The sequence below is a fragment of the Mustela putorius genome, unplaced genomic scaffold (genome assembly GCF_011764305.1).
Source record: "Mustela putorius furo isolate JIRA1106 unplaced genomic scaffold, ASM1176430v1.1 tig00000095_pilon_pilon_pilon, whole genome shotgun sequence".
In the NCBI taxonomy this organism is placed as follows: domain Eukaryota; kingdom Metazoa; phylum Chordata; class Mammalia; order Carnivora; family Mustelidae; genus Mustela; species Mustela putorius.
In genome coordinates, this window is record NW_025421280.1 from 24,009,223 (window position 1) to 24,035,707 (window position 26,485).

The 26,485-nt window shown below is 52.4% G+C and overlaps 1 protein-coding gene across 1 annotated transcript; it reads right to left on the reverse strand.

The window, feature by feature from the left end:
- Position 1: 1 nt before the first annotated feature.
- On the reverse strand, positions 2-25,070 carry PTPN23 (protein tyrosine phosphatase non-receptor type 23). Its single transcript, XM_045080578.1, has 25 exons — positions 24,894-25,070; positions 16,435-16,509; positions 8,688-8,815; positions 8,361-8,437; positions 7,608-7,657; positions 7,331-7,462; positions 7,018-7,098; positions 6,792-6,923; positions 6,651-6,698; positions 6,198-6,254; positions 6,008-6,066; positions 5,826-5,905; positions 5,589-5,703; positions 5,432-5,497; positions 4,878-5,023; positions 4,323-4,634; positions 4,080-4,234; positions 3,832-3,983; positions 3,564-3,743; positions 1,709-3,476; positions 1,447-1,631; positions 1,230-1,334; positions 1,012-1,150; positions 792-905; positions 2-714 (listed from the first exon to the last, which is right to left on the reverse strand). Exons 1-25 carry the CDS (start codon positions 24,975-24,977, stop codon positions 235-237), a joined length of 4,920 nt encoding a protein of 1,639 aa, XP_044936513.1. The 5' UTR covers positions 24,978-25,070; the 3' UTR covers positions 2-234.
- Between the last annotated feature and the right edge of the window lie 1,415 nt (positions 25,071-26,485).

Here is a 26,485-nt window from a genome sequence, read left to right on the forward strand (position 1 = left end):
GTTGGTTTATTACTTTAATAGCAAAGAGCTGAAAAAATGTCAGGTCCCACAAAGGAGCAGAACCTAACCCAAGGCCCGCAAGGCATCTCCACCCCACAGGGGTGCGGGCTGGGCCAGGCAGGGCTGAAGGCAGCAGGAATGGGAACAAGAGACCAGGCCCACTGGAGAGGCCCTGCTAGGGTGGGCAGCCTGGTGCGGGAGATGTAGTGTAAGGACTGAGCAGGCAAAGCCTATTCAGGTCTTGTTAAGTGTCCAGAGTGGATCCAGAAGGCTGAGGGGGTCATCAGTGGCCCGGGCAGCCCTGAGACCCTGACCATTATGGGCTTGCAGAAAGTTCTGCTTGCTCATCCGCTGCTTTCCTTGCAAGGAGTTGTCCAGAGAAAAGGCCTCGGGAGTTAGGGAGGCCAACAGCTCGAGGGAGGAGGAGGGGGGCCCCAGGCTGGGGGCCTCAGGTACTGGTTGTTCCTCCTCAGGCTGGGGGGCCTCGGGCTGGGGTGAAGAGAGGGGGGGTGGGGAGGAGGGCGGGAGCTGAGTGGACTCTGGGAGGCTGGCTGGTGGCAGGCCCGGGGGCTCTACGGGGCCTGGGATGCTGGCAGCCGGAGAATCCAGGGCCCCAGGAGGCCGGATGCTGAGCTTGGCAATGGTAGCCTGGATGGAGCTGATGGGCACGTCCCCACCGAGGACCAGGTCCTGGGAGTCCTGAGGAAGGTGGTTCTGGGAAGACAGAAGTGGGTGAAGACCAATCTGCAAGGCTGGGGCGCGCCTGCCAGCCCCAGGGGCTCCTTCCTCACCTTCTGGCTGACGCTGGTGCCGGCCGACGGTCTGCCCGGAGGAGGCACACCATGGCGCTGCAGGACTTGCTCCACATGTCTCACCACCGCCTCATGGCAGAACCTGAGGTGCAGCTGGAGAGGGCCCTCGGCTCAGTCAGCAGGGCAGGGTCTCACCGCCCAGGGCGGAGGGCCCCTCCCCGGCCCCATCCCACCTACCCCCTTCGCCCCCAACCCTTACTTTCTCCTGCAGCATGTGTTTCCTCTGCTGCCGCATGCGCCGCACCAGCCGAGGCAGCTCGGGGATCCCATTCCCAGCCTCCACCTCCTGCACGGCGGCGTAGAGCAGCGCGAAGGCTCCCGTGCGGCCCACCCCCGAGCTGCGGCAGGAAGGGGGTGTAAGCGGGGTCCAGGGCTGAGGTGCCGCGGGGCACGCAGCCGCTGCCCATGGGGCCATACCTGCAGTGCACGACGACGGGCGTGTGCAGTGGCCGCTGGTGCAGGCAGTGCGCGTGCACCTCCTGGATGAAGCGCAGCAGGTTGCCGGGGCTGTCCGGCAGGCCCCTATGGGTGCAGGCAGGACCCGTGAGCCCGAGCTCAGCAGCTGCCCCTGTAGTGCCCGCGCCAGAGCCCGAGCTGCCCGAGCCCCCCGCCCGCCCAGGGACAGCAGACGCACAGCTCAGGCCAAGTGGGGAAGTGGAGGTGCACGAGCGAGCGCTTGAGGCTCTGGTCCCGGAACTGCAGGCTCAGCACGCGCTCCACATGGGTCTCCGTGGCCCGAACGCTGCTCAGGGCCAGGCTCAGGGCACCGTGCACCATGGGCTGGCCCCTCTCGGTGGGGAAGTAGCGTGCCACCTTTTGCTGAAGAAACAGGCAAGGCAGTAAAGGCTGCTCTGCCAGGGCCCCTCCCAGGCGCCCCCCTCCCCTCGCCCTCTCACCTTCTCCATCTCTGCCTCAGACACCAGCATGACAATGACCGACACCTTCTGCTCATGCACCATGAGCCAGAAGTCTGCGGCTGTACCGGGCAGCGGCGCCTGGGTGGCCACCAAAGGCGGGCAGTAGGGTGAGAGCCCTTCCACACGGCTGGCGTTGATGTAGTCGTCCTTACCCGAGCGCAGCACCACGCGGTTACTGTCGTAGGGCATGACATCCTGGTGCCGGTTCTTCAGGGAGTAGCAGCGGGCAATGGCAATGGACCGGCCACGGGCGTCGTGTTCCTGGGCATCCTGCAGCTCTCGCCACATGGCGTCCAGGGCCGCTGCGTCCCCCAGCTGGCCTCGAAAGGCCTCCAGCTCCCGCTGCAATTGCTGCAGCCTCTCGGGGTGCTCGTAGGGGTCCCGCTCAATCAGCCGCAGGGCTTGTGGGCGGCGGCCCTCGGCCGCGTCCACCTTTGTAGGCTGCAGCAGGGGCTGCCCACCCCCAGGGGGCTGCGTGCCTCCGTGCTGACTCTCCGGGCTGGAGGATAACAGGTCTGCGGCCGCAGTGCCCCGGCGCGCACATGGGGGCGGCTCTGCAGCAGGGGCCCGAGGTGGCACCGGGCCAGGCCCTGGTGACGGGGCAGGTGAAGGCACCAGATGGGGGTTGGGGGTGGGCTGGCCAGCAGGTGAGGGACCCCGGATGGAGAGAGGGGCCGCCTGGGGGCCCAGGGGCCTGGGGGAAGGGGCAGGACCATATGCCAGGGTGGGATGGGGAGACTGAGGTGGACCAGGGGTGGGGAAGGGCAGAGCCCCTGAGTGGGGGGGCAGAGGGTCCTGAGAGGGGCCCGGGTAGAGGGGGGTGTGCAGGGGTGGTGTTGGCTGTCCCAGGACACCAGATTGAGGGGCAAAAGGGTAGGGAGCTTGTGGGGGGACCCGCCCTGGAGCCGGGGGTGGGAAGAGGTTCGGATGCTGGAGTGGAAGGGGCTGCTGGGGAGGCTGGGGCCCAAATGCCACTCCTGCGGGATGAGGCTGGGGCCCAACCCTAGGGGCTGGAAAACCTGGGGGAATCCCAGGAGGAAAGTGGTGCTGGGTTGGGGGAGCTGTGAGGGGCGGCTTGGCTCCCATAGGGTAGGTGTAGGGTGCGGGCAGTAGTTGCGGCTGTGGTGGGGGCACCGGGAAGCAGGGCTGGGGAGGAACAGGGCTGGGGTTTGGCCGTGGTGCGGTGTGGCTGGAGATGGGGGCCTGCACACTATCTACAGTGGTGGTGGCTGGCCGAACCCCCATGGCCATCTCAGGGCCTGAGAACTGGGGAGGTGGGGCTGAGGGCAGACCTGCAACTGGCGGGGGGGGGCCTACACCCCTATAGGGACTGCTCACCACACCATGCTGTGGGGAGGACCGGGGGACAAGGCCCAACTCCGGTGCGTAGGCAGGGGCTGAGTAGAGGGCAGGTCCAGGGGCGATGGCCATTGCAGGGTGGCCTGGGACCTGGGGGGCCCTGGGCTGCAACACCTGGCTGGGGCCTGAGTAGGTACAAGGAGGAACGGGACCTGAGAGATAGTGGGGTGCTGGGCCCACAGAACTGGGGAAGGGGCTGGGAGGAAAGTGGAGGGGGGTAGCAGTTCCCAAGTAGGTTTCCGGTGGCCGTGGGCCGGCCACCATGTCAGGGGGCAGGCTGCGCAGCTCCTCGGGCAGGTCTCCTGTCTCCGCTGCCTCCCCCTCTTCCCTCCGGGGCAGTAGTGGCTTCGGGGCCGTGGGCCGTGGGGGCGGCTTCTTCTTTAGCTCCCTGCGGGACAAGGTCAGGAAGGAGTGGAGCCAGACTGCCATCGGGGAGCCTGGGTCTGGGCTGGAGCTGCCCCAAGGCCACACCCACCTGTCCAGGAGCTGCTGGCGCGCAGCCTCACGGGCCTGGCAGGTGGACTGCGCCCGCTCCAAGAGAGCAGCCACCTTGCTCTCCAGGTCCGCGTAGAAGTCCTTGCCCTCCTGGGACTTCTTCATCAGGTCCTCATAGGCTTCGTAGGAGGCCACCAGGGTCTGGAGTGTAGAGTTCCACCTGGTGGGCAGAGAGGCCAGCGGCAGGTGAGGAGTGGAGCCGGGCTCCGGGCGGGAGTCTGGGCTGCAGTGCGGGGCTAGACACTGACTTTTGGTCCAGCTCACTGAGCACCCGCCGCACGGCCGCATACTGCACGTTGGCCTCGGTCAGTGCCCGGAGCACGTTGTCCTGGGCCGCCAGGTTCTGCTCCAGGTACACCCGCAGCTGGTCATACTTCTTCAGCTGCTCCTCAAACAGCTTCTGAGGAAGGGGGTTGGGGCATAGGGGACACTCAGGGCCGCACTGCTTCAGGGGGCAGCCCAGCATCAAAGACCGGCCCCGCCTCGCCAGCCCCACCTTCATCTCTGAGTGGTCGGCAGTAACCAGCGAGGCCGTGATATCATCCTTCTGGATCAGCTCCCGCAGCTGCTGCTCCAGGGACACACGCTGGTCCCGCATCTCCTGCACCTTGGCCAGGATACGCTTCAGGTTCTGCAGCACAGCCTTGTCCTCTGCGAGCAGCAGTGGTCGGTGAGACCAGAGGCTCCAGCTCCACATCCCTCCCCAGGGGCACAGGATGGGGGGGTGCAGGGGGCTCACCCGGGGTGAGGGCTGGCGTGGGCAGGGCAGCCCGGACCTGGTCCAGCGGCCCACTGAGCAGGCGCAGGTTGCCCACGTGCAGATTCATGGCCCGGTGCAACTCGCTGTTGGTGAAGGAGGCCTTCTCGTGGACCTCCATGTACTTAGCCCAGTCGCGCCTCACCTCAGCCAGCTCTGCCTTGGAGCCCGCCGGGCTGGCCCCGGCCTGGCCCAGGGCCTCCTGCAGCTTCTGCTCAAGCAGCTCGTCCTCCTCCAGCAGCTCCCTGATGTCCTTCAGGGAGGCTTCCACATCCGTGAACACACCTGACAGCGCTGGGGGGCGTTTGCAGGAGAGGAAGAGCTCCTGAGGCAGCCACACCAGGCACCCACCTTGCGCCCGTCCCCAAGGAGACACAACTACCCACACGGTCAAGGGCTGGTGTGCGGCCCCAGGCTCGCTAAGCAGGACAGATGGGAGCATGAGGGTGGGTGCCTGCACAACCTCCGTCCTCAGTGAACACCGGAAGGCCGCCGCAGAGGACTTCCGCCACCCAAGTGCTTCTCCCCCTTGCTCACCTTGCATGGACTGCACAAGGTTCCTGACAGTATCAGGCCGGACACTGAGAGCTGCGCACTTCTCCATGAGCTGGGGCGGGATGTGGTTGTACGCATCAAGGTTGTCCACAGTCTCAGGGTCCAGCTGCATTGAATCCATGAACTGACTGGGGGGGTGGGGATGGGCAACAGGACCAGGTGGGCACCGACCCAATTTTCCCTCCTCTCATGAGGGTAAGCCCCGCCACTGAAACCCAGGTCTGAGGTCCTAGCAGAGGCAAATCAGCATCCTGACCTCCACCACTGAAGGTCTGGCCTAGCCCCACAGAACACACCTGGGGCACTGCTGAAAACAACGGGACACAGGAACACTGCCCTCCCAAGCCAGGTGACTGTTCCCCTATAAATCTGGTACCCAAGACCATGTGCAGGAAGGGGAAGGCTAGGCAACCTGATGCAAGAAGACATTCACTCTTCCTCTCCCCATTGCAAGCAGCACTAGAGACCCTGCAGAGGTGCACTGCATCCCCACGCCCCCCCACCCCCGCGCCTCCCACCTCCAGCTCCGCACTCACTCCAGGACCTCATTCTTGTCCTCAATCTTGGCCATCATCTCCCGAAGCAGCTTGGCCTTCTCCTCACTGCCAAAGTGACAAAGCAGGTGTTGGAAGCTAGGTCTCGAGACCGCCCAACCCCATCTGTGCTAAGAACAGGTCAGCTCCTCCCACCCACCTGTAGAGCGACGAGGCTTCATGAGCAGCCATAGGTACCAGTTTGGCAAAGATGTCAGGGCCTGTAACAGCAGGGTCTGTGGGGTTCACTGGTAAGGGCTTCACCAAGGGGGCGCCTGGGAGGAAGAGGAAGAACGGTGGAAACCAGGCCCACACAAGCCTTGAGTCGGCCTCTATTCTATACTCCTGCCTTCACGACACCCCCCCCCCAATCCTCAGCCTTCCCTCAGCTCCAGACCTTTTACAGGCTGAAGGGTGTCCAGTGCTGGGACAGCCTCATGGTAGATGAAGTCATTGTCCTTTTTGGCAGAATTGTACCTGGGGTCAGAGGGGGCAGTGGGGAGTCCAGCAATTAGGCCACCCACTCAGCTACTTGAGAGCTGAGCCCCCCGCCCCCCTCCTTCCCAGCCCAAGACTCACTTTCCCCCAATGACATCCATAGCAAAGCGTAGTGCGTCCTGCACGGTGTCAGGCTGGCCCTGGAGGAAACGGATGGGAGGGGACTCAGCCCCAATCAAAGCCAGTGCTAGCACAATCCTCGGCCCCCCGCAGGCTCACTCCAGGTTCTCTCGGGGCTCTGAGGGCCAGCCAGGCTCTTCCTCAGCTTTACCTTGGCCAACTTGATGGCTTCATTGAGCTTGTCCAGGGCACTCTGGAAATATGTGACCTGTGGGGGGGCAGTAGGCAGAGCCTGGTGCATCCTTCCCTCCTCCTGCAACCCCACTAAGCTCTGCCTGCTCATGAGGTGACCCACTAGAAGACCAAAAGCTTGAGGAAGCAGCCAGGTGTCAGCCCAGCCAACAGCACGGAGTCTGGCAGGCCAGCTGGCTCCACTTTACAGCTAGCCCGCCCCCACCAACCCATCCCCACCTCAGTCCCCTGGGGACAAAGGTGAAGCAGGTAGGACAACACAAAAGAAACACCAGGCCTGCAGCTGGGGGGGTGGCCAAGGATGTGGGGGTGAGGAGAGCCTCCCCACCCTCTGCCATGGAAGGGAGCCCTCTAGCACCTTGTGAACAAGGATGGAATCAGTCCGAACCCCTCCTCGCCACAGCTCACTCACCCGCTCCCCAAACTTCTGCTGCTCCTCCGCCTGCTTCCCCATGTGCAGCTGGGGGCAGAAAGAAGAGACTCTTACTTCCCAAGCGGTGCCCGCCCCGCCCAGCCCTGCCCCACCCCGCCCCAGTGGTCACGGTGCTCGCACATGAGCCACAGCTGCAAAGTAGTAGATCTTCATCTGGACAAGCTTCTTCCAGTCCTTCTGGATCCGGCCCAGCAGTGAGGCGGTGTCGGGGTTCTCCAAGGCCCGGCATGCCTCCTTGTAGTAATCTACTACCTGGGGGCCAGGATGGGGTTGTGAGTGGGAGTCAGGAGTAAACTAAAGGCCTGCTCTCAGTCCCTTAAGGGCCACCATCCACCCCCGCCCCTACCTGTGCACTGATGCGGGCCACCAGAAAGCTCTTCCTGTTGTCCAACATTGACTTCTCCAGAAGGCACTCCTGAGCCTGGCCCTGGGCCAACAAATGCAGAGATCTTACTCTTCCCACCAGGGGAACCAGAGAACCCTGTCCTCTCCTCCCACCTTCCCGCCTCCAAGAAGCACCCTCCTGCTCTGACCAACCTGCAGCTCAAATGATCAAAACCACGTCCCCACTGCCATGTGCACAGGGCCGGGTCCAGGATCCGGCGCTGGCTGTCCCCTCCCCTGGACAGAACTGGGCCCCGACGAGGGCCCCTCCTCACCAGCATGAGGTTGACGTTGAGAGAGAGGATCTGGCGACTCATGTCCACACTGTAGGCCTGAGGGAAGTGCTCACGCAGGTAGGCAAAGGCGCCTGCTGCACACTGGAAATGCGTACAGGAGACCTTCATGCCCTGGGAGGGAAGAAGAGGACGATGGCCAGAGGCAGAGCCAGAGAGCTGCTCGTGTGTCCACTCCCATGGGACAGGGCACAGACTATGGAGGCGAAGAACACTTAGCCCCACCCTTATGTCTTGTGTCCTGCCCGCCACTCCTCACCTCCTCAGACACCCGCTTGTCCATGGCCCCCAGCATGGAATGCAGCGCCCCTGGGGAGTGAGTCAGAGGACATGGTGTCAGAGCTAGCCTGTGGCTGCTCCGAGTCGCCGCACGCCTCTGTCGAGTGTGAGGCAGGGAAGACAGGGTCTGGGTATTGCGGCAGATGGTCCAAGAACACCCAGAGCGGAAACTCCCAAGTCCAGCCAAGCCCCTCAGTGTCTTGCTCTATCCCAGGCAGACATGGGATGGAGGAAGGAGGAACTCCCGTCCACAGCACTCAGCCCACAGTTCCAGTCTTGAGGCCCCAGGGATGCCTACACAGACAGCACTTGGGACTCCCCAGGCTTCTCCCTTGAGCCACACTGGACCTCAGTGTGGATTGAGTCGCTGGACTCAGCTGGACTAAGTCGTCCGGGCTGATAGCAGGGCTAGTTGAGGCCAGCCTTGTTCTCCCGCCTGGAACAGCCCAAAGCCACTGGGGGGTTAGAGCTGTCCAGTCAAAGAGAGGTCACTGCTCCTGGCCAGAGCACAACAGCAGCAGCACCACCACGTGGCAGAAGAGGAGCTTCTCCCCAGCAGTGTGCCCATGGCCCAGGAAAGAGGTGCTAGGAGAGCTATGGGGAAGGCGGTGGAGGGGTCGGAACCCAAGGGTCTTCTGTCCATGAGCCCACTGCCTTTGCGGACTTCTGAGCGGAGATCCTAGGTTGGCAGAGCTGAGAGGCAGGCCCGTGGGGAAAGGGTTAGGCAGCTCACCAAGGTTGTAGAGAATGCAAGCCTGCTCGTATTTGATGTCCTCATGGGCCACAGACTTGCCAGAGAAGATCTCGGTCCTGCAGACATGGCACCCCCATCAAATTAAGGGAAGGAGCTGGCCAAAGCCTTGAGGCCAGGTGAGAGGACCAGCCACCCCAGTTAGGTCAGAGGGAGGCCTAAGGAGACCACACCAAGCCACCCCTGTCCTCTGTGGCAAGGAAAAGGGGAGGGGGCTGAGGAAGGGGAGGGGACATCCCCACCATCCAAACACTGGGCTGGCCCAGGCTCCCTCTGGGCATCCCCCCAGCCCTGCCTGCCAGCTCTCACCAGGTGACAGGAACGGCGGCCTCCTGGCCCGAGCCCATGGGGACCCGACTCTGCAGGTAGTGAAGCTGGCCCAGGTACTTGCGGAGCACGCTGCAGCCCTCAAAGTCCCGTGGGACACGGACAGCATTCTGGGGGGCAGATGGGAGAAGCGGTCCCGCCATCACTTGAGGTAGAGTACAGGCAGGTCTGTCTGCCCACAGAGGCCCCAGGGAGAAATCTGCATCTGAGATAGAGACCGCACACTCCAACGGATCCAGAGAAAGCCCACAGCTAAGGCTGCAGCTGTCTAACCACCGCCCTGCCAGCTGGGGCTAGCTGAGTCGGTCCCACCTTCCTGGAAGGCAGGTCTACAACAGGTATTAAAAATGTTCATGTACCTGACACTGACCCATAGCTCTGTGTCTAGAACATACAGTAAAGAATACGCAGAGAAGCAAATGCTTGATGAGCACACGCGGATATTTATCACAGCATTAGTAACAGGGTCACATACTGCATGCCTCCGAAGTGGACTGTTCAAATAAATTATATCAAGGCCACCCCCAAGAGAGAACACGGCCACAAAGACTGAAGACGAGAGTCTCTATTACGTCTAGATGTTCATGACATATTTATTGAGCCAAAAAAGAAAGGTAACAGATAAGCAGTATAGTTTCATTTATATGAAATTGTATAGATACTGACAGCCAACTAGGTATATAAACAAAGATAAAAGATTCTAGAAGGTTATCCACCAAAACGTTAAGTGAATACCACTGGGTAACAGGGTTTAAGTAACTTCTCCTATTCTATCCATACATATAGAGACATCTGTTTCTTTGTACTATTTACTCATTATATTGAACACTTTCACTTTTTTCCTTTAAAAAAATTTTTTAATTTAAATTAATTAACATATGGTGGATTAGTTTCAGAGGTAGCGATCAGTGACTTATCAGCTGCACACAACACTCAGTACCCATTACATCACGGGCCCTCCTCGATGCTCATCAGCCAGTTACCTCATCCCGCCCAGCCCCCCCCACTTTCACTTTTTAATAAAAAACAATAAAGCTATTCTCATTTGGGGGAAATAAAGCAGATGAACACTGCACTCAAAAAGAAGAACAGACAACATCCTCTCCAAGAAGCAGGTGCACAAAACAAAGAAGGGACAGGCTAGAAGCATTGTGCACACCCTCACCCCACCTGCTGGAGAGAACCACAGCACCCCACTGCCCACTGGGGACTTCAGCAGCCACTGGGCCCAGCCGAGGGCTGACCAGCACCAGGGCCGACCAGCACCGGCTAGCAGAAATCCTCCTTGGAGGACACCACACTCCACAGCTGGGCTCAAGGCCTCTGCCTGGGATACTCTCAGAAGGAAGGGCCGGGCTACTTCCCCAGTCCGACTTGACAGCACTCCCCGGTGCCTCCAGCGCCTCTCTAAGCAGGAATGTAAACTCCCTCCAGAGCCGCTTCCAGAGGACCCAAAACAAGGATCAGGCATGTTCACGGCCTTACTGCTGCAGGGGGACACATCCCTCAGGCCAGGCCTTCTGGAATCCAGTCACCACCCACTCCCCATCAGAACTGCTGCTAGAACCAAATGCCTCATGGACTTAACATCTTCCTTTAGGCTGACCCATCTGTCAAACTGGAGCCACATCCTCATCAGGCGCCTCTCTAAAACAAGAGGGTCCGTGTGTTAGCTACACAGTTTTTTAATATTCACTAAAGCATATAGAGAAAGATTAAAGCAGAAAACATTTGTCTTTGTGCTTCCCAAAACCACCTTTGGGAAACAATGGAAGCAACCCTCCAAGTGACACAACTCCACAGCACTTTTAATCTTTTAATCCGGCCAAGGATGAACCCCCCGGCCGGGCTCTGCATGGGGAGCACTAGGCAGAACTGGAGGGGCTGAGCCAACAGCAGAGAGGAAAGGAAGCTGAGACCGCACCACTCCCACCACCCCGCTCCTGCCAGCAAACCCTTCACCGCCTGCCAGCTTTATGCCCTATAAATCAAGAACTGATCTGAGTTGCAGCCGGAAGGTCTTCTTAGAGACAACTCTTCCAGCCCCTGCTTTAGAGATGAGGATACTGAGGCCAGATCACCAAAAGAGCATCTCCTACAGCTCCCCAAACTTTATCTGCCTTCCATTTCCAGGGGGCGCCTGGGTAGGTCAGTTGGTTGAGCATCAGACTATCAGACTCTTGGTTTCCGCTCAGATCAAGATCTCAGGGTTGTGAGATCGAGTCCCGCATTGGGCTCTGTGCTCAGGGCAGAGTCTGCTTGAGATTCTCCGTCTGGCCCTCCCCAATCTTAAGCTCGAGCTCACTCTCTTTTGCTCCTGCCCTGCTCATGCATGCATGTTCTCTCTCTCCCTCTCAAATAAATAAATACGTCTTTAAAAAGAAAAAAAGATCTGCAATGGACTCCTGTGTAGCTCCCTTAATTGGAGCCTTCCACTGTAGAAGGCCAATTTTTCCAAAATAAAATAAGCCACCTGGCACTTGGCCTTGGTAACGCTGTCTCCGCAATGCTGTAGGTAGTACCTCGGTTCCTCGCCTGAGAACTGAGCCTGCGTCAGCTCTTCTAGCTCTGGTTCCCACACCCGCTGCCCCACTGTGTCTTTGATGAGCCACCATGTGCACGGCTGGGACCACACCACCTCCGGAGGCAAAGGGAGGCGTCAGTAAGTCACGTGGAAGCAGGAAGGCCTCACCCCAAACTGCCAGATGAAAGCCCCACTCTAGTATCACGCTTCCCGGATCCATCCATCATGATGCTTCTCTTTTACTGGGCACCTTGTTGCTTTTCTACCCCCCAGCCCCAGGAAAATGAACTCAAATACTATCGGAAAAAAACAATTAACAAAATAAATTGCTCAGGGCACCTGACTGGCTCAGTCAAAGGAGTGTGCAACTCTTGATCCTGGGGTCATGAGTATGAACCTCACAGTGGATGCAGAGATTAATTAAAAAACAAAACAAATTGCTCAACTGCTTTTCTCCACACTAACTGTAACAGGTGGAAAATATAAAAGGGGAGGGACACTTAACGATAGCAACAACAATTTAAAAAAAAAGTCTAGGAGCACCTGGGTGGCTCAGTTGTTAAGCATCTGCCTTTGCTTGGGTCACGATCCCGGGGTCCTGGGATGGAGCCCCGGATCGGGCTCCCAGCTTTTCCCTCTGCCTGCCACTCCCCCTGCTTGTGCCTGCAGTCTCTCTTGCTCTCTGTGTCAAATGAATAAAACCTTTAATTTTAAAAAAAATGCTTTATGGCTAAAAAATGCTAGCTGAGCTTTCAGTGAATTTCAGTGAATTGTAAACTTTTTGCTGGTGGAGGGTCTTGCCACCATACTGATGAATGATCAAGGTCGTGGTCGCAGGCAGCTGTGGCAATTTCTTAAGTATGGTAAGTGAAGTCTGCCTGTGGATTTGCTCTTTTACAAATGATTTCTCTGGAGCATGTGATGCTGTTTGAGAACATTTTACCCACAGCAGAGCTTCTTTCAAAATTGGAGTCCGGGGCGCCTGGGTGGCTCAGGTCATGATCTCTGGGTCCTGGGATCGAGTCCCGCATCGGGCTCTCTGCTCAGCAGGGAGCCTGCTTCCTCCTCTCTCTCTCTCTCTCTCTGCCTGTCTCTCTGCCTACTTGTGATCTCTCTCTGTCAAATAAATAAATAAAATCTTAAAAAAAAAAAATTGGAGTCCGTCTTCTCAAATTGTGCTGCTACTTCATCAATGCAGTTTACATGACACTCTAAATCCTTTGTCATTTCAACAACTTCACAGCACCTTCACCAGGAACAAAATCTAGCACAAGAGACCACTTTTCTTTGCTCATCCATAAGAATCTGGTCAAATTTTATCATGAGATTGCAGCAACTTAGTCCTATCTTCAGACTCCACTTCTAGTTCAAGTTCTCTTGCTGTTTTTACCGCACCGTGGTAACTTTCTCCACTGAACTCAGGAATCCCTGAAAGTCCTCCATGAGGGCTGGAACCCACTTTTTCCAAACTCCTATTCATGTTGACAACCTCCTCCCATAAATCGCCATTGTTCTTAATGGCATCTAAAATGATGAATTGTTTCCAAAAGGTATTCAACTGAATTTACCTAGATCAGAGGAATCATCATCTATGCAGCTACAGTCTTATGAAATGCATTTTTTAAGGAATAAGCCTGAAAGCCAAAATGAGCTGCAGAATGGATGTTGGTTAACAGGCATGGAAACAACATTTCCATCAGCGCTCTTGGGTGACCATGTACACTGTCAATGAGCAGTCATATCTTGAAAGGAATCTTCTCTTCCTGAGCGGTGGGTCTTAACAGAAGCCTTAAAATATTTAGTAAACTAAGGGGCACCTGGGTTGTTCCGTGGGTTAAAGCCTCTGCCTTCAGCTCAGGTCATGATCTCAGGGTCCTGGGATCCAACCCCGAATCGGGCTCTCTGCTCAGCAGGGAGCCTGCTTCCCCCTCTCTCTCTGCCTGCCTCTCTGGCCTACTTGTGATCTCTCTCTCTGTCAAATAAGTAAATAAAATCTTTAAAAAAAAAATTTAGCAAACTACATTGTAAACACATATACTGCCATCTGGACTTTGTTGTTCCATTTCCAGAGCATAGGCGGAGTAGAATTAGCATAATTCTTCAGGGCCCTAGGATTTTCAGAACAGTAAATGAGCACTGGCTTCAACTTTACAGTCACTAGCTGCAAGAGAGTCAGCCAGTCTTTTGAAGCTCTGAAGCCAGGCACTGACTTCATCTCCAGCTATGAAAGTCCTGGATGGCACTTTCTGGTATGAAAGGTGGATTCTCCACACTGAAAGTCTGCTGTGCAGTGCAGCCACCTTCAAAAATTATCTTCTAGATCCCCTGCTGCAGCTTCTCCATCAGCACCTGCTGCTTCACCCTGTACTCTGTTTTATTTTGTTTTCACAGATTTTATATATTTGTTTATTTATTTGAGAGAGACAGAGAGAGAACAAGCAGGGGGAGGGACTCGATCCCAGGACCCTGAGATCATGACCTGAGCCAAAGGCAGACACTTTACCATTTGAGCCACCCAGGCGCCCCTCACCTTGTACTTTGATGTTAGGGAGACGGCTTCTTTCCTTAAACCTCATGAATCAACCTCCGCTGGCTTCAGACTTTCCTTCAGCAGCCTCCTCAGCTTTTTGAGCCTTCACAGAATTGAAGAGTCATTGTCTTGCTCTGGGCTAGGTTTTGGCTTAAGGGAATGTTGTGGCTGGTGTGATTTTCTAACAAGATCACTCAAACTTCCTCCACATCAGCCACTGCTGCTGATGTGGTTTTGTTACCATTCATGTGCTCACCAGAGTAAAAACTATATTTCCTTCAAGAACTTTTCCTTTGCATTCACAACTGGGCTAACTGATACAACGGCCTATCTTGGATTTCAACCTCTCTTCCTCACTAAGCTTAATCATTTCCAGCTTCTGATTTAAAATGAAAATGTGCAACTCTTCCTTTCACTTGAACACTTAAGAGACTGTTGTAAGGTTACTAACTGGCCTAGTATCAATACTGTTGTTTCACGGCAACAGGAAGACCCAAGGAGAGAGAGAAAGACACGGGAACAGCTGGTTGGTAGAGCAGTCAGAACCCCCCCAACATTTACCGACTGAATTTACATGCTTAGATGGGGTTTATGGTGCCCCCAAACCACGGCAATAGCAACCTCAAAAATCACTGACCACAGCTCACCCCAGCAAATATAAAGATGAAAAAGTTTACAATATTGTGAGAATTACCAAAATGTGACAGAGACACACAAAGTGAACAAGTGCTGTCAGGAAAATGGAACCAAAAGACCTGCTCCACGAAGGACAGGACAGTCACAAACCTTCAATTTGTAAAAAATACAAACAAAAAAACCAAAAACAAACAAACAAACAAACAAAAACCAAAACACAGTATCTAGGGGCGCCTGGCTGGCTCAGTCAGTGGAGCATACAACTTTTGATCTCAGGGTTGTGGGTTCGAGCCCCACATTGGGTGCAGAGATTACACTAAAAAATAAATAAATAAAAAACACACAGGGGTGCCAGGGTGGCTTGGTCATTAAGCATCTGCCTTTGGCTCAGCTCATGATCCCAGGGTCCAGGGACTGAGCCCCGCATCACGCTCCCTGCTTGGCAGGGAGGCCTGCTTCTCCCTCTCCCACTCCCTCTACTTCCATTCCCTTTCTCACTATCTCTCTCTGTGTCAAATAAATAAATAAAACATTTTAAAAAAACAAAAAGCAAAAAATAAACACATATGGTATCTGTGAAATGCAATAAATCTAAGTCTAGGAGAAAAATGCACAGAAGACACTGGCAAGTCCTAAAAGGATATATAACACATTAACAACTGCGAAACCTTACTATTAACCAAATAACAGAAAATTAAAATTAAATACCCTTTTCACCTAACTGCCAAAACTGCAAAGTAGCAGCAGGAGTAGGGGGTGGAAATGAAAGCAAGTGCATCCTCTTCACCCACTAATTCCTACAGAAACAATCCCAGAAGTGGTCAAGCATGCATGACATGGCTTATACTTACCATGGGGAAAATGGAAATAACCATATGTTTGCTGACACCAGACTGATTAAATCACAGTGCAATGCAATGATCACAGGATGTTACAAATAATATGGTTCTATGTTCACTGATACAGAAACAAACCCACAATACATTAAACGAAAAAAGTTGACTATGGAGGCTGTATAGGCAGTGTAGGGTCCTACTGTGTTTTTGTTTTTTTAAAGATTTTTATTTATTTATCAGAGAGAGAGAGGGGGAGAGAGCGAGCACAGGCAGACAGAATGGCAGGCAGAGGCAGAGGGAGAAGCAGGCTCCCTGCTGAGCAAGGAGCCTGATGTGGGACTCGATCCCAGGACGCTGGGATCATGACCTGAGCCGAAGGCAGCTGCTTAACCAACTGAGCCACCCAGGCGTCCACCTACTGTGTTTTTATACAGTATACACAGCTGACACTTGAACACTGTGGGGTTCAGGGTGCTGATCCCCCAAGCAGTCAAAATTAACTATAATTTTTGACTTCCCCAAAACTTAACCACTAATAAGCCTACTGCTAGCTAGAAGCCTTAGTGGTAACATGGTCAGTTAACACATATTTTTTATGTTATACGCATTATATATTGCATTCTTATAATAAAGCTAGAGAAAAGGAAATGTTAAAGAAATCACAAGGAAAATACATTAATAGTACTGTACTATAGAAAACCTGCATATAAATGGACCCATGCAGTTCAAACCCATGCTGTTCAAGGATCAACTACATATAAAATTATAAAATATATATTCAAAAATTTGCAAGAATTAAGAGTTTTTTTTTGTTGTTGTTGTTGTTTTTGCTTTTAAGCATTTCAAACGTCTCCATTAAGTCAGCTGCTTTAAAGAGAAAAAAATATTAAACTAAAATAAGAACACAGGCGGCGCCTGGGTGGCTCTGTGGGTTAAAGCCTTTGCCTTCGGCTCAGGTCATGATCTCAGGGTCCTGGGATCAAGCCCCTCATCGGGCTCTCTGCTCAGGTGGGAGCCTGCTACGCCCCCCTCACCCTCTCTGCCTGCCTCTCTGCCTACTTGAGATCTCTGTCTGTCAAATAAATAAACAAAATCTTTATAAATAAATAAATAAATAAAATATGAACACAGTTCCAGGTGGCTTCTTTACCTCCCTATCAAACCTGTCCCATTCACAAGTGCGTAAAAGTACTGTTGTCCTACCTGTCTGAGCAACTCCAGCTTCTTCAGTTCCTCATTGTAGGCTTCTGGGTTCTCTCCGTAATTCTTTAGGACAAACTAGAGGGAGGGGGAGAGAGAGAGAATGTAAACCAAGAACACAGAACACTCCCCTGCTCTCACTCCTGCCCTGAGCCCTTAGCAGTCACTAGTCTAGATGCACAACCACGAGCCTATCTCCTGGACCACTGGGAACTTTACCTCAATAACGGGGTAGCACTGAGATGTTGACCATGGGAGCCTCTACCTTTAAGCTAAATGGGAAATACGACTGGACCACCCTATGTGAACATGCTGGCTGGTCTTCATCAGGCTGAGCCCTCTCTGTAAAGTCCAGGACTCTGGCAGCTCAGGAAGCTAGGGAACTTAGCTGGCTGAAACGGGATCCCACTAAGCATCCCAAAAGAGGCCACCAATTCAAGCCTCCCTCAAGGACTGGACCTTGCTGTGTTCTGGGATCTCAACCATAATCCTAACCCAACAAAAAATGTAAGCAAGACATACCAAACAAGAGTGGGAGTGCAAAGCCTTCTTCACCAGTTGTCCTGGCTAGGGAAGGGCACTGCAGTACAAATGATTTACATCATCCTCACCTTGAAGAAAGGCCCACAGGTGTGTGATGGGAATGATCCATATAGGAGAAGGAAAAATCTGTGCTCACATCAGAGAGGGGACTGGCATGCCTGGCCCCAAAGCACTCAACCACCTCAGGAGTGGACTCTTGGAAATGAGCACACTCATCAGTCTGGAGGCATAGCCTGCACCACAAGAGCCCCTGTCCATCTAAGATCAGCAGACTAAGGCCACTGACCAGGAAGCCTGTTGTGGTGCCTGCTGCCAGCATTAGTGATCTGGGGGCAGGGGGCAGATATACCCATTCCACAAACACTAAGGCACTGATGCCCACCTCACAGGTTCCCTAAGACCCAAACCAAGGTTGTGAAGCGGTGAAGGAAGTCAAAAAGGCTGAATAGAGGTGGCCAGCTCTCTCTAGTAGCACACTCACACAGCATCTGCGGCCCACTCACCTGCTCTGAGGTTCCTTCCCAGAACCTATGCCACAGAGCTGAGGCATTAAGCATGTGGGAACCCAGGCCATGTGACAGCTCCTACCTGCCTTGGCAGGGAAAGGGAGAGGAGGGACAGGCAGAGGGGAGGCTCCTGCTGAGCTTCTTTCAGCATCAACCAGTCACATTCCCAAACCTCCAATCCTGACCCTCTTCTGTTGGTTTTACCTCCTGCAAGATCCATGTGTTCATAAGCTCTATTCTCACCCCTTCAAATCTACCCCTCACCTAGATGCCAGAGTTCTTTCTAGCAAAATCCACTGTCATTCCTAACTTCAAAGCCTTCTGAAACACACACACAGCTGGGGGGGGGTGGTGGAAACAAAACCCAAACATACTTTTCTCAGGACAGTGAGATTATGAGAAATAACTGAATTGCAACCTAAAGAGAAAAATCTGGAAAGGATGTGTGACAATGGCTCCCCAAAGCCTCCAAAACCAAAGGTTATTTCCTAGGCACAGAGTTCACGGCTCTTCATAAGCACTCCCAACAGCCTTCAAGGACTGTCTTCTAGCAACTCCTGGGGACCCCCAGCCACCAGGCTTGTGGAATTGCACTCTCAGTTCTCAATACTTGTTCACATGTCCCCTCTTCTCTATTAAGACTCAGCTGAGATGTCACTTCTTTGAATTTCAGCTGCTGCTCTACCTACATTCTAAACATGCCTTCACCAGACTGTGCCTGACATAGTGGCAGGGTCCTGCCAACAACACCCCTCCAACCCCCACCAAGCATCAGAAATGGTAGGGGCCTTACTAGGTGTTTTAGATAACTCAGCAAAAGGTTGTGTTTACAGGAAATGCAGAGAATGGATGAACAAACTGAAAATACTAAAAGGAGACACTCAAGAAAATTCCGAAGATGAGACATTTTGCCCAACAGTTAACCTATTCTCTGAAAAAAAAATCAATGTAATGGGAGTGCGGCTGAACAAGAGACTAGTCTAGATTCTAAAAGATTAAAGAAACAGAACTAAATACAATTTGAGAACCTTGACTGAATCTGAATTTGAGGGGAAGTCATAAAAATACTTCGGGGGGGAGAAGCCTGGCTGGCTCAGTGGGTAGAACATGTGACTCTTGATCTTGGGGCTGTAAGTTGGAAGCCCATGCTGGCTGCAGAGATTACTTAAAAATAAAATCTTTAAAAAAATGCTTTGGGGACAATAGGTAAAATTTTAATATATATTATAGTAGAAAATTTTTATGGACTTTCTTACGTGTGATGATAATACGGTCACACAGGAGGATGTGCTGAGATATATACAACTTACTTTCAAAGCTTTGTGGGATATATACATATACACACACGGGTGTGTGTGTATAAAGACACACAAAACAAGAACACACAAACACAGTGAAATCAAACTCTTTTTTTTTTTTTTTTTAAAGATTTTATTTATTTATTTGAGAGACACAGATAGGGATAGAGAGCATGAGCAAGGGAGGAGAGGGAGAAGCAGGCTCTCTGCTGAGCAGGCAGCCCAATGCAGGGCTTGATCCCAGGACCCTCGGATCATGACCTGAGTTGAAGGCAGACACTTAACCGATGGAGTCACCCACGTGCTCCCCGAAATCAAACTCTTTACAGTTGCAGAGCTCAGAAGAAGAGTCTGCTCAGGATCTGAAGCTCCTGACAGAACCTGAGAAAAGGCCCAGCAGCAAACAGACCTCGGACCCTGCCACCACAGACCAGGAGCAAAAAACTAGAAGGCAACAACAGGACACCAGTGCACCTATACAACCAACAGCGAGTTAGGGTTGAAAGGACCAGAGAACCTCCAGAGCCTAAGCCGGCTCTGGAGCAGCTGGCCATCCTTTCCTGGGGGAACAAAAAGACCTACGGACAGGTCTGTTAACTGAGACCATGTCCGGGATCAAAGCCACTGGGGTGGGGGGCATAAAAAAGGAAAGGAAGGAGTTACAAGCGCAAAAAAGTAAGAGAATGGAAAGGCCATCTCCAGAGAGAAAGATCAATATGATGTTAAGACCTCTAATAGGAACTCACATGCATTAATTCTTTTTTAGATTTTTTTTTTTAATTTCTTTGAGAGAGAGAGAGAAATCACAAGTAGGCAGAGAGGCAGGCAGAGAGAGAGAGGGGAGGAAGCAGTCTCCCCGCGGAGCAGAGAGCCCGACATAGGGCTCAATCCCAGGACCCTAAGATCATGACCTGAGCTGAAGGCAGAGGCTTTAACCCACTGAGCCACCCAGGCACCCCTCACATGCATTAATTCTTGATTCTCACAAGCTTATGCGTTAAGAATAGTTCCATATTACAGGTGAGAAAAATGAGGACCAGATTAGTTATATAATTATTTGTAGCAGCTGAAGCTCACCTAAATTAAGTGGAAGAGATGACCTAAACCAAGAGCTGTCTGATTCCAATGTCTATGCTATTTCCATGATACTACTCTTCTCTTTAACTGAGCAACAAATGGCACAGAATTTTGTATGCAAACATTCATCCTAGGTCCTGCCATTTGTTTACAGATTGTAAAAATGGGAACCAGAGGGGCACCTGGGTGGCTCAGTGGGCTAAAGCCTCTGCCTTCAGCTCAGGTCATGATCCCAGGGTCCTGGGATTGAGCCCCAGGTCAGGCTCTCTGCTTGGTGGGGAGGCTGCTTCCTCCTCTCTCTCTGCCTGCCTCTCCACATACTTGAGATCTCTGTCTGTCAAATAAATAAATAAAATCTTTAAAAAACAAAACAAAAAAAAGAACCAGAGATTAGCAATGGCAGTGCTGGAACCCCAAGCCAGGTTTCCTGACTCTTGTCCCAGGGATATTCCATTTGTATCTCTTTCTCTTCTATTAGCATGTTCCCATTCTTCTGTGTCTGTGTCCCCTCACCCCCTGGCCCACCCCAGGCCGTGGGGGTGTTTAGCTTTTGCTCTTAAGTTGATACAACATCTTGGAATTCCATGGTGCTAATTAAAGCAATAAGACAAGAAAAAAGAGAATAAAAGGCACACATGTGTTAACATTACCTTTGTTCACCACACACTTATTTTTTTGCCCCACTTGCAGGATTTACTCAAATATGAGGCATTCCTTGGGCTGGTCCATGCAAACACACATAAAACTAAGTCCCACATAGAGGAGTGTTAATAATTACAACATATGCTTTGCTACTGAATTTCAAATGAGATTTATTCAGAGAAAGAAATTTTATTTCCCCTTGATGTCAGCAAGCCTAAAACCAAATTACAGGCCAACAGCACTGAGGATGAGAACAAAGTGACCAGAGTGACCCTACACTCAAAAGAATCTCTCCCACATCTCTTCTAACACCACCACCAAGGATAACTCAAGTTACATCTCCTGGCAGGTGCTAGAACTAGACTAGGTCATTCAACCAACACTTGTGAAGCACTCTCCACACACAAGTATTTATTACTTCCCAAGTAAAGGAAAGACTCTGGAGTGAAATGGATACAGGTTTTTGGTGTATGAGACTGAAGTCAGAGAGATGACCTGGACAATGCAAGTCATCTGCTCTTGGAGCCATTCGGCTTTAAAACACAACTGGGCAGACAGGTTTGGTGACTCCAAATCTGTGATAAGAGATAAGCCAGGTCACCACCAGAGGTAACCCAACGTCCCATGCTCCCCACTGCTGAGGAGGCAGGGTCCCCTTTTAGGCCCCTGGTTGTCTCATTTTCTTTTCTGTGTGTGTAGCAAGAACTTCAAAGGAGTCGGCTATCGAGAAGAGGGAGAAAAATCCCACAAACCTAAACACCAGGCACTACAAGTGAGTAAGATGAACCATAAGAAGAGGTAGTAAGAGTGAACACTCTGTGCCCCAGGTCAACTGAGCATTAAGACCTGACTGAATTTGGAGGAGTGTGGTACAACAGCTAGACAGCTAAAGGGGCCCAGAGGACGTAGGGTTCAACCTGAATAATGAAGAGGAGGAAAGGAATTCCAGTAAGGACCAGAGCATGAACAATGACCAGATGTGGAAGGAAAAGAAGCTGACAGTTCCTACAGGAGAGGCCTGGGGGAACGAATTAGAGAGAGGCAGGCTGAAGCCAGTGGAGGCAGGCCTTGAATAGTGGGCAGTTTCTCTGGAGAAAGTGGAGATTTAGAGATCAGTCCAGCCAGAGTGGGAGGAGAGGTGAGGCCAAGAAGCTACTCAGTTGGCAGGATGGCTACCACATGATACATCTGCCCTTGAGGAAGAGTTACTATGTGGATCATCAGAAGATAAGCTCCAGGGGTGCCTGGGTGGCTCAGTCTGTTGGGCGTCTCACTTTATCTCAAGTCACGATCCCAGTCCTGAGATAGAACCCCACATTGGGCTCCCTGCTCGGTGGGAAGTCTGCTTCTCACTCTCCCACTCCCCCTGCTTGTGTTCCCTCTTTTGCTATGTCTTTCTCTCTGTCAAATGAGTAAATAAAATCTTAAAAAAAATAAATAAATAAGATAATCTCCATGAAAGCAGGAATTTTTGTCATTACATACAGCCCTGACTTCCCAGGGCTGGCACATACAGTCACTCAATAGCTATTTGTTCAATAAATGAATCCGAGATGGATGTTAACACCTAAGTCCAAGTGAGCTTGACTTAAGCTCTAGTGTAGTTGATTAAGGGCAGGTGTTTGGGACCGGAGGAGGAAACAACTTCAAATACCAACACTTGTCACCAAATCACTCGGTGATGTAGAGTACAAATCAGCCTTCATCAGCTTCCAGTGAGTCAGCACTCTGGGCTCCACAGCACAGGTAAGAAAGTGCAGAGACAGCAGCATTTTCCCACTCAAAAATTATGTGCGCCCCAGTATCCCAACCTAAAGTTTGGCACTGCAGTTCCAAACCAGCTTGCTGTTCTCCTGGCTCTTATTTCACGTTTCTCCATAACTGAAGGCATGTTCATTAGGAGCAAAACCCAATACTAACCATTAAGAAAGATCTTTTCAACAGTCCAGGCCTTACAAAGAAACAAACCCTTTAGCTCTCTGGAAAACTCCTATTCATCCTTCAAAGCCCACCAAGCCTTCTCTGATGGCCCCTCCTTAGGCTGGTACTTCATACACTGCATATACTCTTCCACTGATACCACCATTTAATTTTTAAACTTTTTTACTAAACTGAACTCCATGAAAGAAAAAAAAAAAAGAACTGTCTCTTACTCATCTGTATTACCAAGGTAATAGTGCTCAATAGGTTGACCTCAACAGAACCCATTTTTACCCCAGTATCCTAAATTAAATTCCACCTCTCAGCTCCAAGTCACTGGTGAAGGTTCCCACAGCTGAGAGAAGGGTAGAAGAGGACAAGCATACGAATGGCAGAAGCAGAGTAGGGGCTCTGGTTGGGGAGAGGAGTCCGGGTCAGGAAGAGTTCCCAGGCTCAAGTGGCTTCTGCAGTCTCCCTCAGGCAGAGTTCTAGGGTACCCTGAGGAAGCCCAGCCTACCCACACACTGCTATTCCTTTTCAGTTGGTTCTTGCAAATACATGCCACAATCTTAACCTATCAAATAAATGGCATATCTTTCCCAACCCCAAAGAAGAGGAAACAAAGAAAAAAACAAAGACTAATCGTGTCTAGGAAATGAAAAGTTTCTTTAGCATTTGAGACCACCTGAGGCTGAACAGCTAATGAGCAACTACTCTCTGGAGGCTCAGAGAGCCTTCCAGAAACTCATTACTCACAAAATACCCTGTTGGTTAGGTAAGAGTGGCCAGAGTATCAAAGGCTAAGTTCCAACAAAAATATCTCCTAGGATTTTCTGGGCTAAGACTTTATCCACTGGATTTCCATAATTTATGGTCACCATATCTAAATTCCCTCTCAAATGTCATTCAATCATTTGAGAAACACTTTCCTGAATGCCCAACTATGTAGAGGGGACCCCACTAGGCTTTGAGGACAAGGAGATGCTTCTCTGGTCATTTAGAATTGAATAGTTAAAACATAGCACACATACTAACACCGGGAAAAGAATGGAAAAGGGGATTCAGAGAAGAGAAAGATTCATCCAGATGAAAAGGATTAAAGAATGCTTTCGGAAGAGAAAGAACTTAAACTGGGCCTTGAAAGATGGACAGAACCAATATACAGAAATTAAAGAGGGGCCCCATCCCCATCCCACAGGACAAAGAAGAGAGATTTTCTGGGTGCGAGGAATTCTACAACCAAAGGCACAGAAGAGCAAAATACAGAGAATGTTAAGAGAACAGCAAATGGCTGACTGTGAACAGAATCTGTATCAGAGATACACAGATCAAGCATACACTTGGCCGTCAAAAAATACTGAAAGGGCTGGGGCTGGTCAGGGAGAACTCTAAATGGGTTGGGGCTGAATGAGAAAACAAAGGAGTTTTGTTGTGTTTTAGAAAAATTCATCCAACTGAACTTGCCTGAAAGAGCAGATGGAGAGAAGACTGGGAAAGAGCTAACAATATCTGGGAAAGAGCTAACAAAATTCTTGAGGTTTAGATTAAATCTAATTTCCTGTCTTTACAAATGAGTGCCCAAAGAAGTTTAGTTTAATGACGGAATCAAAGGAATTCAATCTGTTACCGGTAGTGTAAAGAGAGGGAGGGAAACCCAGTGCTAGGTGGCCCTCCTCAAGGCTGATGTCTCAGGGGGCACCTGATGCTCATTCCACACGCCTGGCCCCTGTGCCAGCCCCACCTGAGCGCGCCAGAGCTCCCTTGCCTCCATCACCAGACCTGTCTGTCTCCCCCGTCCAACTGAACGCTCAACACAGCAACTGCTAAGGTTTCTCCGGGAGCTACAAGCTCCTCTCCCCTCCAGGAGGTTAAGAAAAGCAGTAACCCTTCCAAAAATGACAAGGAACTGTATCTTTTGGTCCAAGGGGGCTCCCGAACATGGTTCTTCGTAAGAGCCCAGAGACAACTGCACCAACTGTCAGAGAGACCCCAATCGCAGAGGTCAGGCATACCTCTGGCTCCCACCTTCAAAACTCACAAGAGGAGCCACAACCCCTGAGTCCGCCCAGAAGGGTGCTGGACTGACCCCGCACCTAGGGTACAGGTCAACGAAACGGCCAGGGAAGCCCGCCTCTCCCCGCGGGGCGGTCCCGGCCTGGAGCAGAGGCGAGCCGAACTAGGTCCGGAGCGTCACCCCGAGGAAGTGCGGTGCTTCCGTGGGAACCGCAATTGGCCCGGAGCAGAAGTCGGAAAGTCGGTTTCGACGAGACTGTGGGTATTAGCCCCGAGCGGGCGAAGCGGGGACAGGAATGTCTGCGGGGGGTGGGCCAGGCTGAGGAAATCCACCCGAGGCCCCTCCTGGCCTCACCCAACCCCGCGACCAGGGCCTAAGGGAGATGATGGACGCGCAGGGGGCGTCACGCGCTGGCAGACGGCGCTACGCGGGAGAGGTGGGGGCTGTGGGGGAAGTACTTACCTTCTTCACGGCCGGCTGGAAGAGGAAGTCACCAGCCTCCTTCAGGTCCAGCCAGATCATGGGCATGCGGGGTACGGCCTCCATGGCGGCTGGCGCCCGCCGGCCACCGGGCCGCTCCCCTAGCTGCCCCAGCTGCTGCCTCAGCCGTGCGCCCCGCCCCTCCGCGCCGGAAGTCACTTGTCACGCGGGGATGAAAATTGGCCGCAGGGCCTGCTGGGGGATGCAGTTCCCGCCTGCGCAGTCTTTAGGGCTAGGCGCAGCTCCATCGCGCATGCTCAGTTTCCTCCGCAGGAAGGGCGTGTAGGGCCAATCTCCAGCTCCCCGCGAAAGGGTTTCTGGGAGTGATAGTCTTCCTTCACTAAGCTGAGAAGCCGGTGGCGGCTGGATTTCTCTTCTGAGGCGGGGAGGATCTGCGGGCCTGGCATCTGCAGCCGCGCTCGGGCGCTCGGGTGTCGGGGCGGGGAGGGCGTTAGAGACCTCACCCATTAGCTTGTAGTCCCAAGTAGAGTCGAGGAACGTAGAGGACAGGGGCAGGGCGGGTGCTGTGACAGAGATAATGTGACGGGTGGGCCGCCCAAAAGAGGTGATTTGGAAACAGCCCTGAGGGAGGGACCCCCTGGCCAGAGGGAGCCCCGGGCAAGATGGGGCTCAGAAGAAAGCAAAGGGTTTTATCCCAGGTTGCAGAAATTTGGGACAAAGAAGTGACTAGTTAGAGACTAGTGTACTCCGTCCAGCCTGAAAGGCCCGGGGCTGCCTAAGGGACTGAGGTGTCCACTTCTGATGGGAAAAGAACGCCTCGCTAGAGTGTAAAAGCTAAGAGCCATGTGACTTGATGGGCTGGGGTGAATATGTGTGGCCCCGTGAGTACCTAGGATGCCCAGACTGGCGGGGGAACCACAAAATAGAGAAGTTAACCTCTAGAGGGGTGACCTGTAGAGCTGGAATTTTAAAGTCATGTATGTGTGACCCATCTTTGTAAATAAGATGGAGAATGGTTTGGAGATCCTGAAGGCCAAAGTCGAAGCTGGGAAGCCAGTGAGAATCTTTTTGTAGTCTTCCAGAACACTGGTGATGCTGGGTTGGGGCAGAGGGAGGTAAAAGGTGGGCACATTTGAGAAACATTTTGGAGAAAAAAGTGTCACAGCTTGGGAAGGATGGATGAAGGGGTATGAGAATGTCAAAGATGATTTCCAAGTTTCCATTTGGTACAGTTGGGTGGCTGCAGGAACACTTACTGACGTGAAAACAGGAAGAGCAAAAGCTCAGGTCTGTCTAGTGCTGAGCTCGGAGACATTTAAGAGGAGATGTAAAGGAGAGTCTGGGACGTGTGGTGTCTGGGCTCACAAGAGGGGATTCACCCACAATGCCGGACCCAGTTTGACCCCAAATCTTGTAAGACTCAGTCAAGGGCCTACCTTCATGTCAGCGGGAGTTAGAGCAAAAGAAAATGCAAGCACAGCAGTGTTCCTAATAGTGTTATTCACAGTAGCCAAAAGGTGGAAACAAACCAAATGTCCATCAGTGGATGAGTGGATAAACAAAATGTGGCAAATCCATACCCTGGACTATGACTCAGCTGTAAAAAGGAAGGG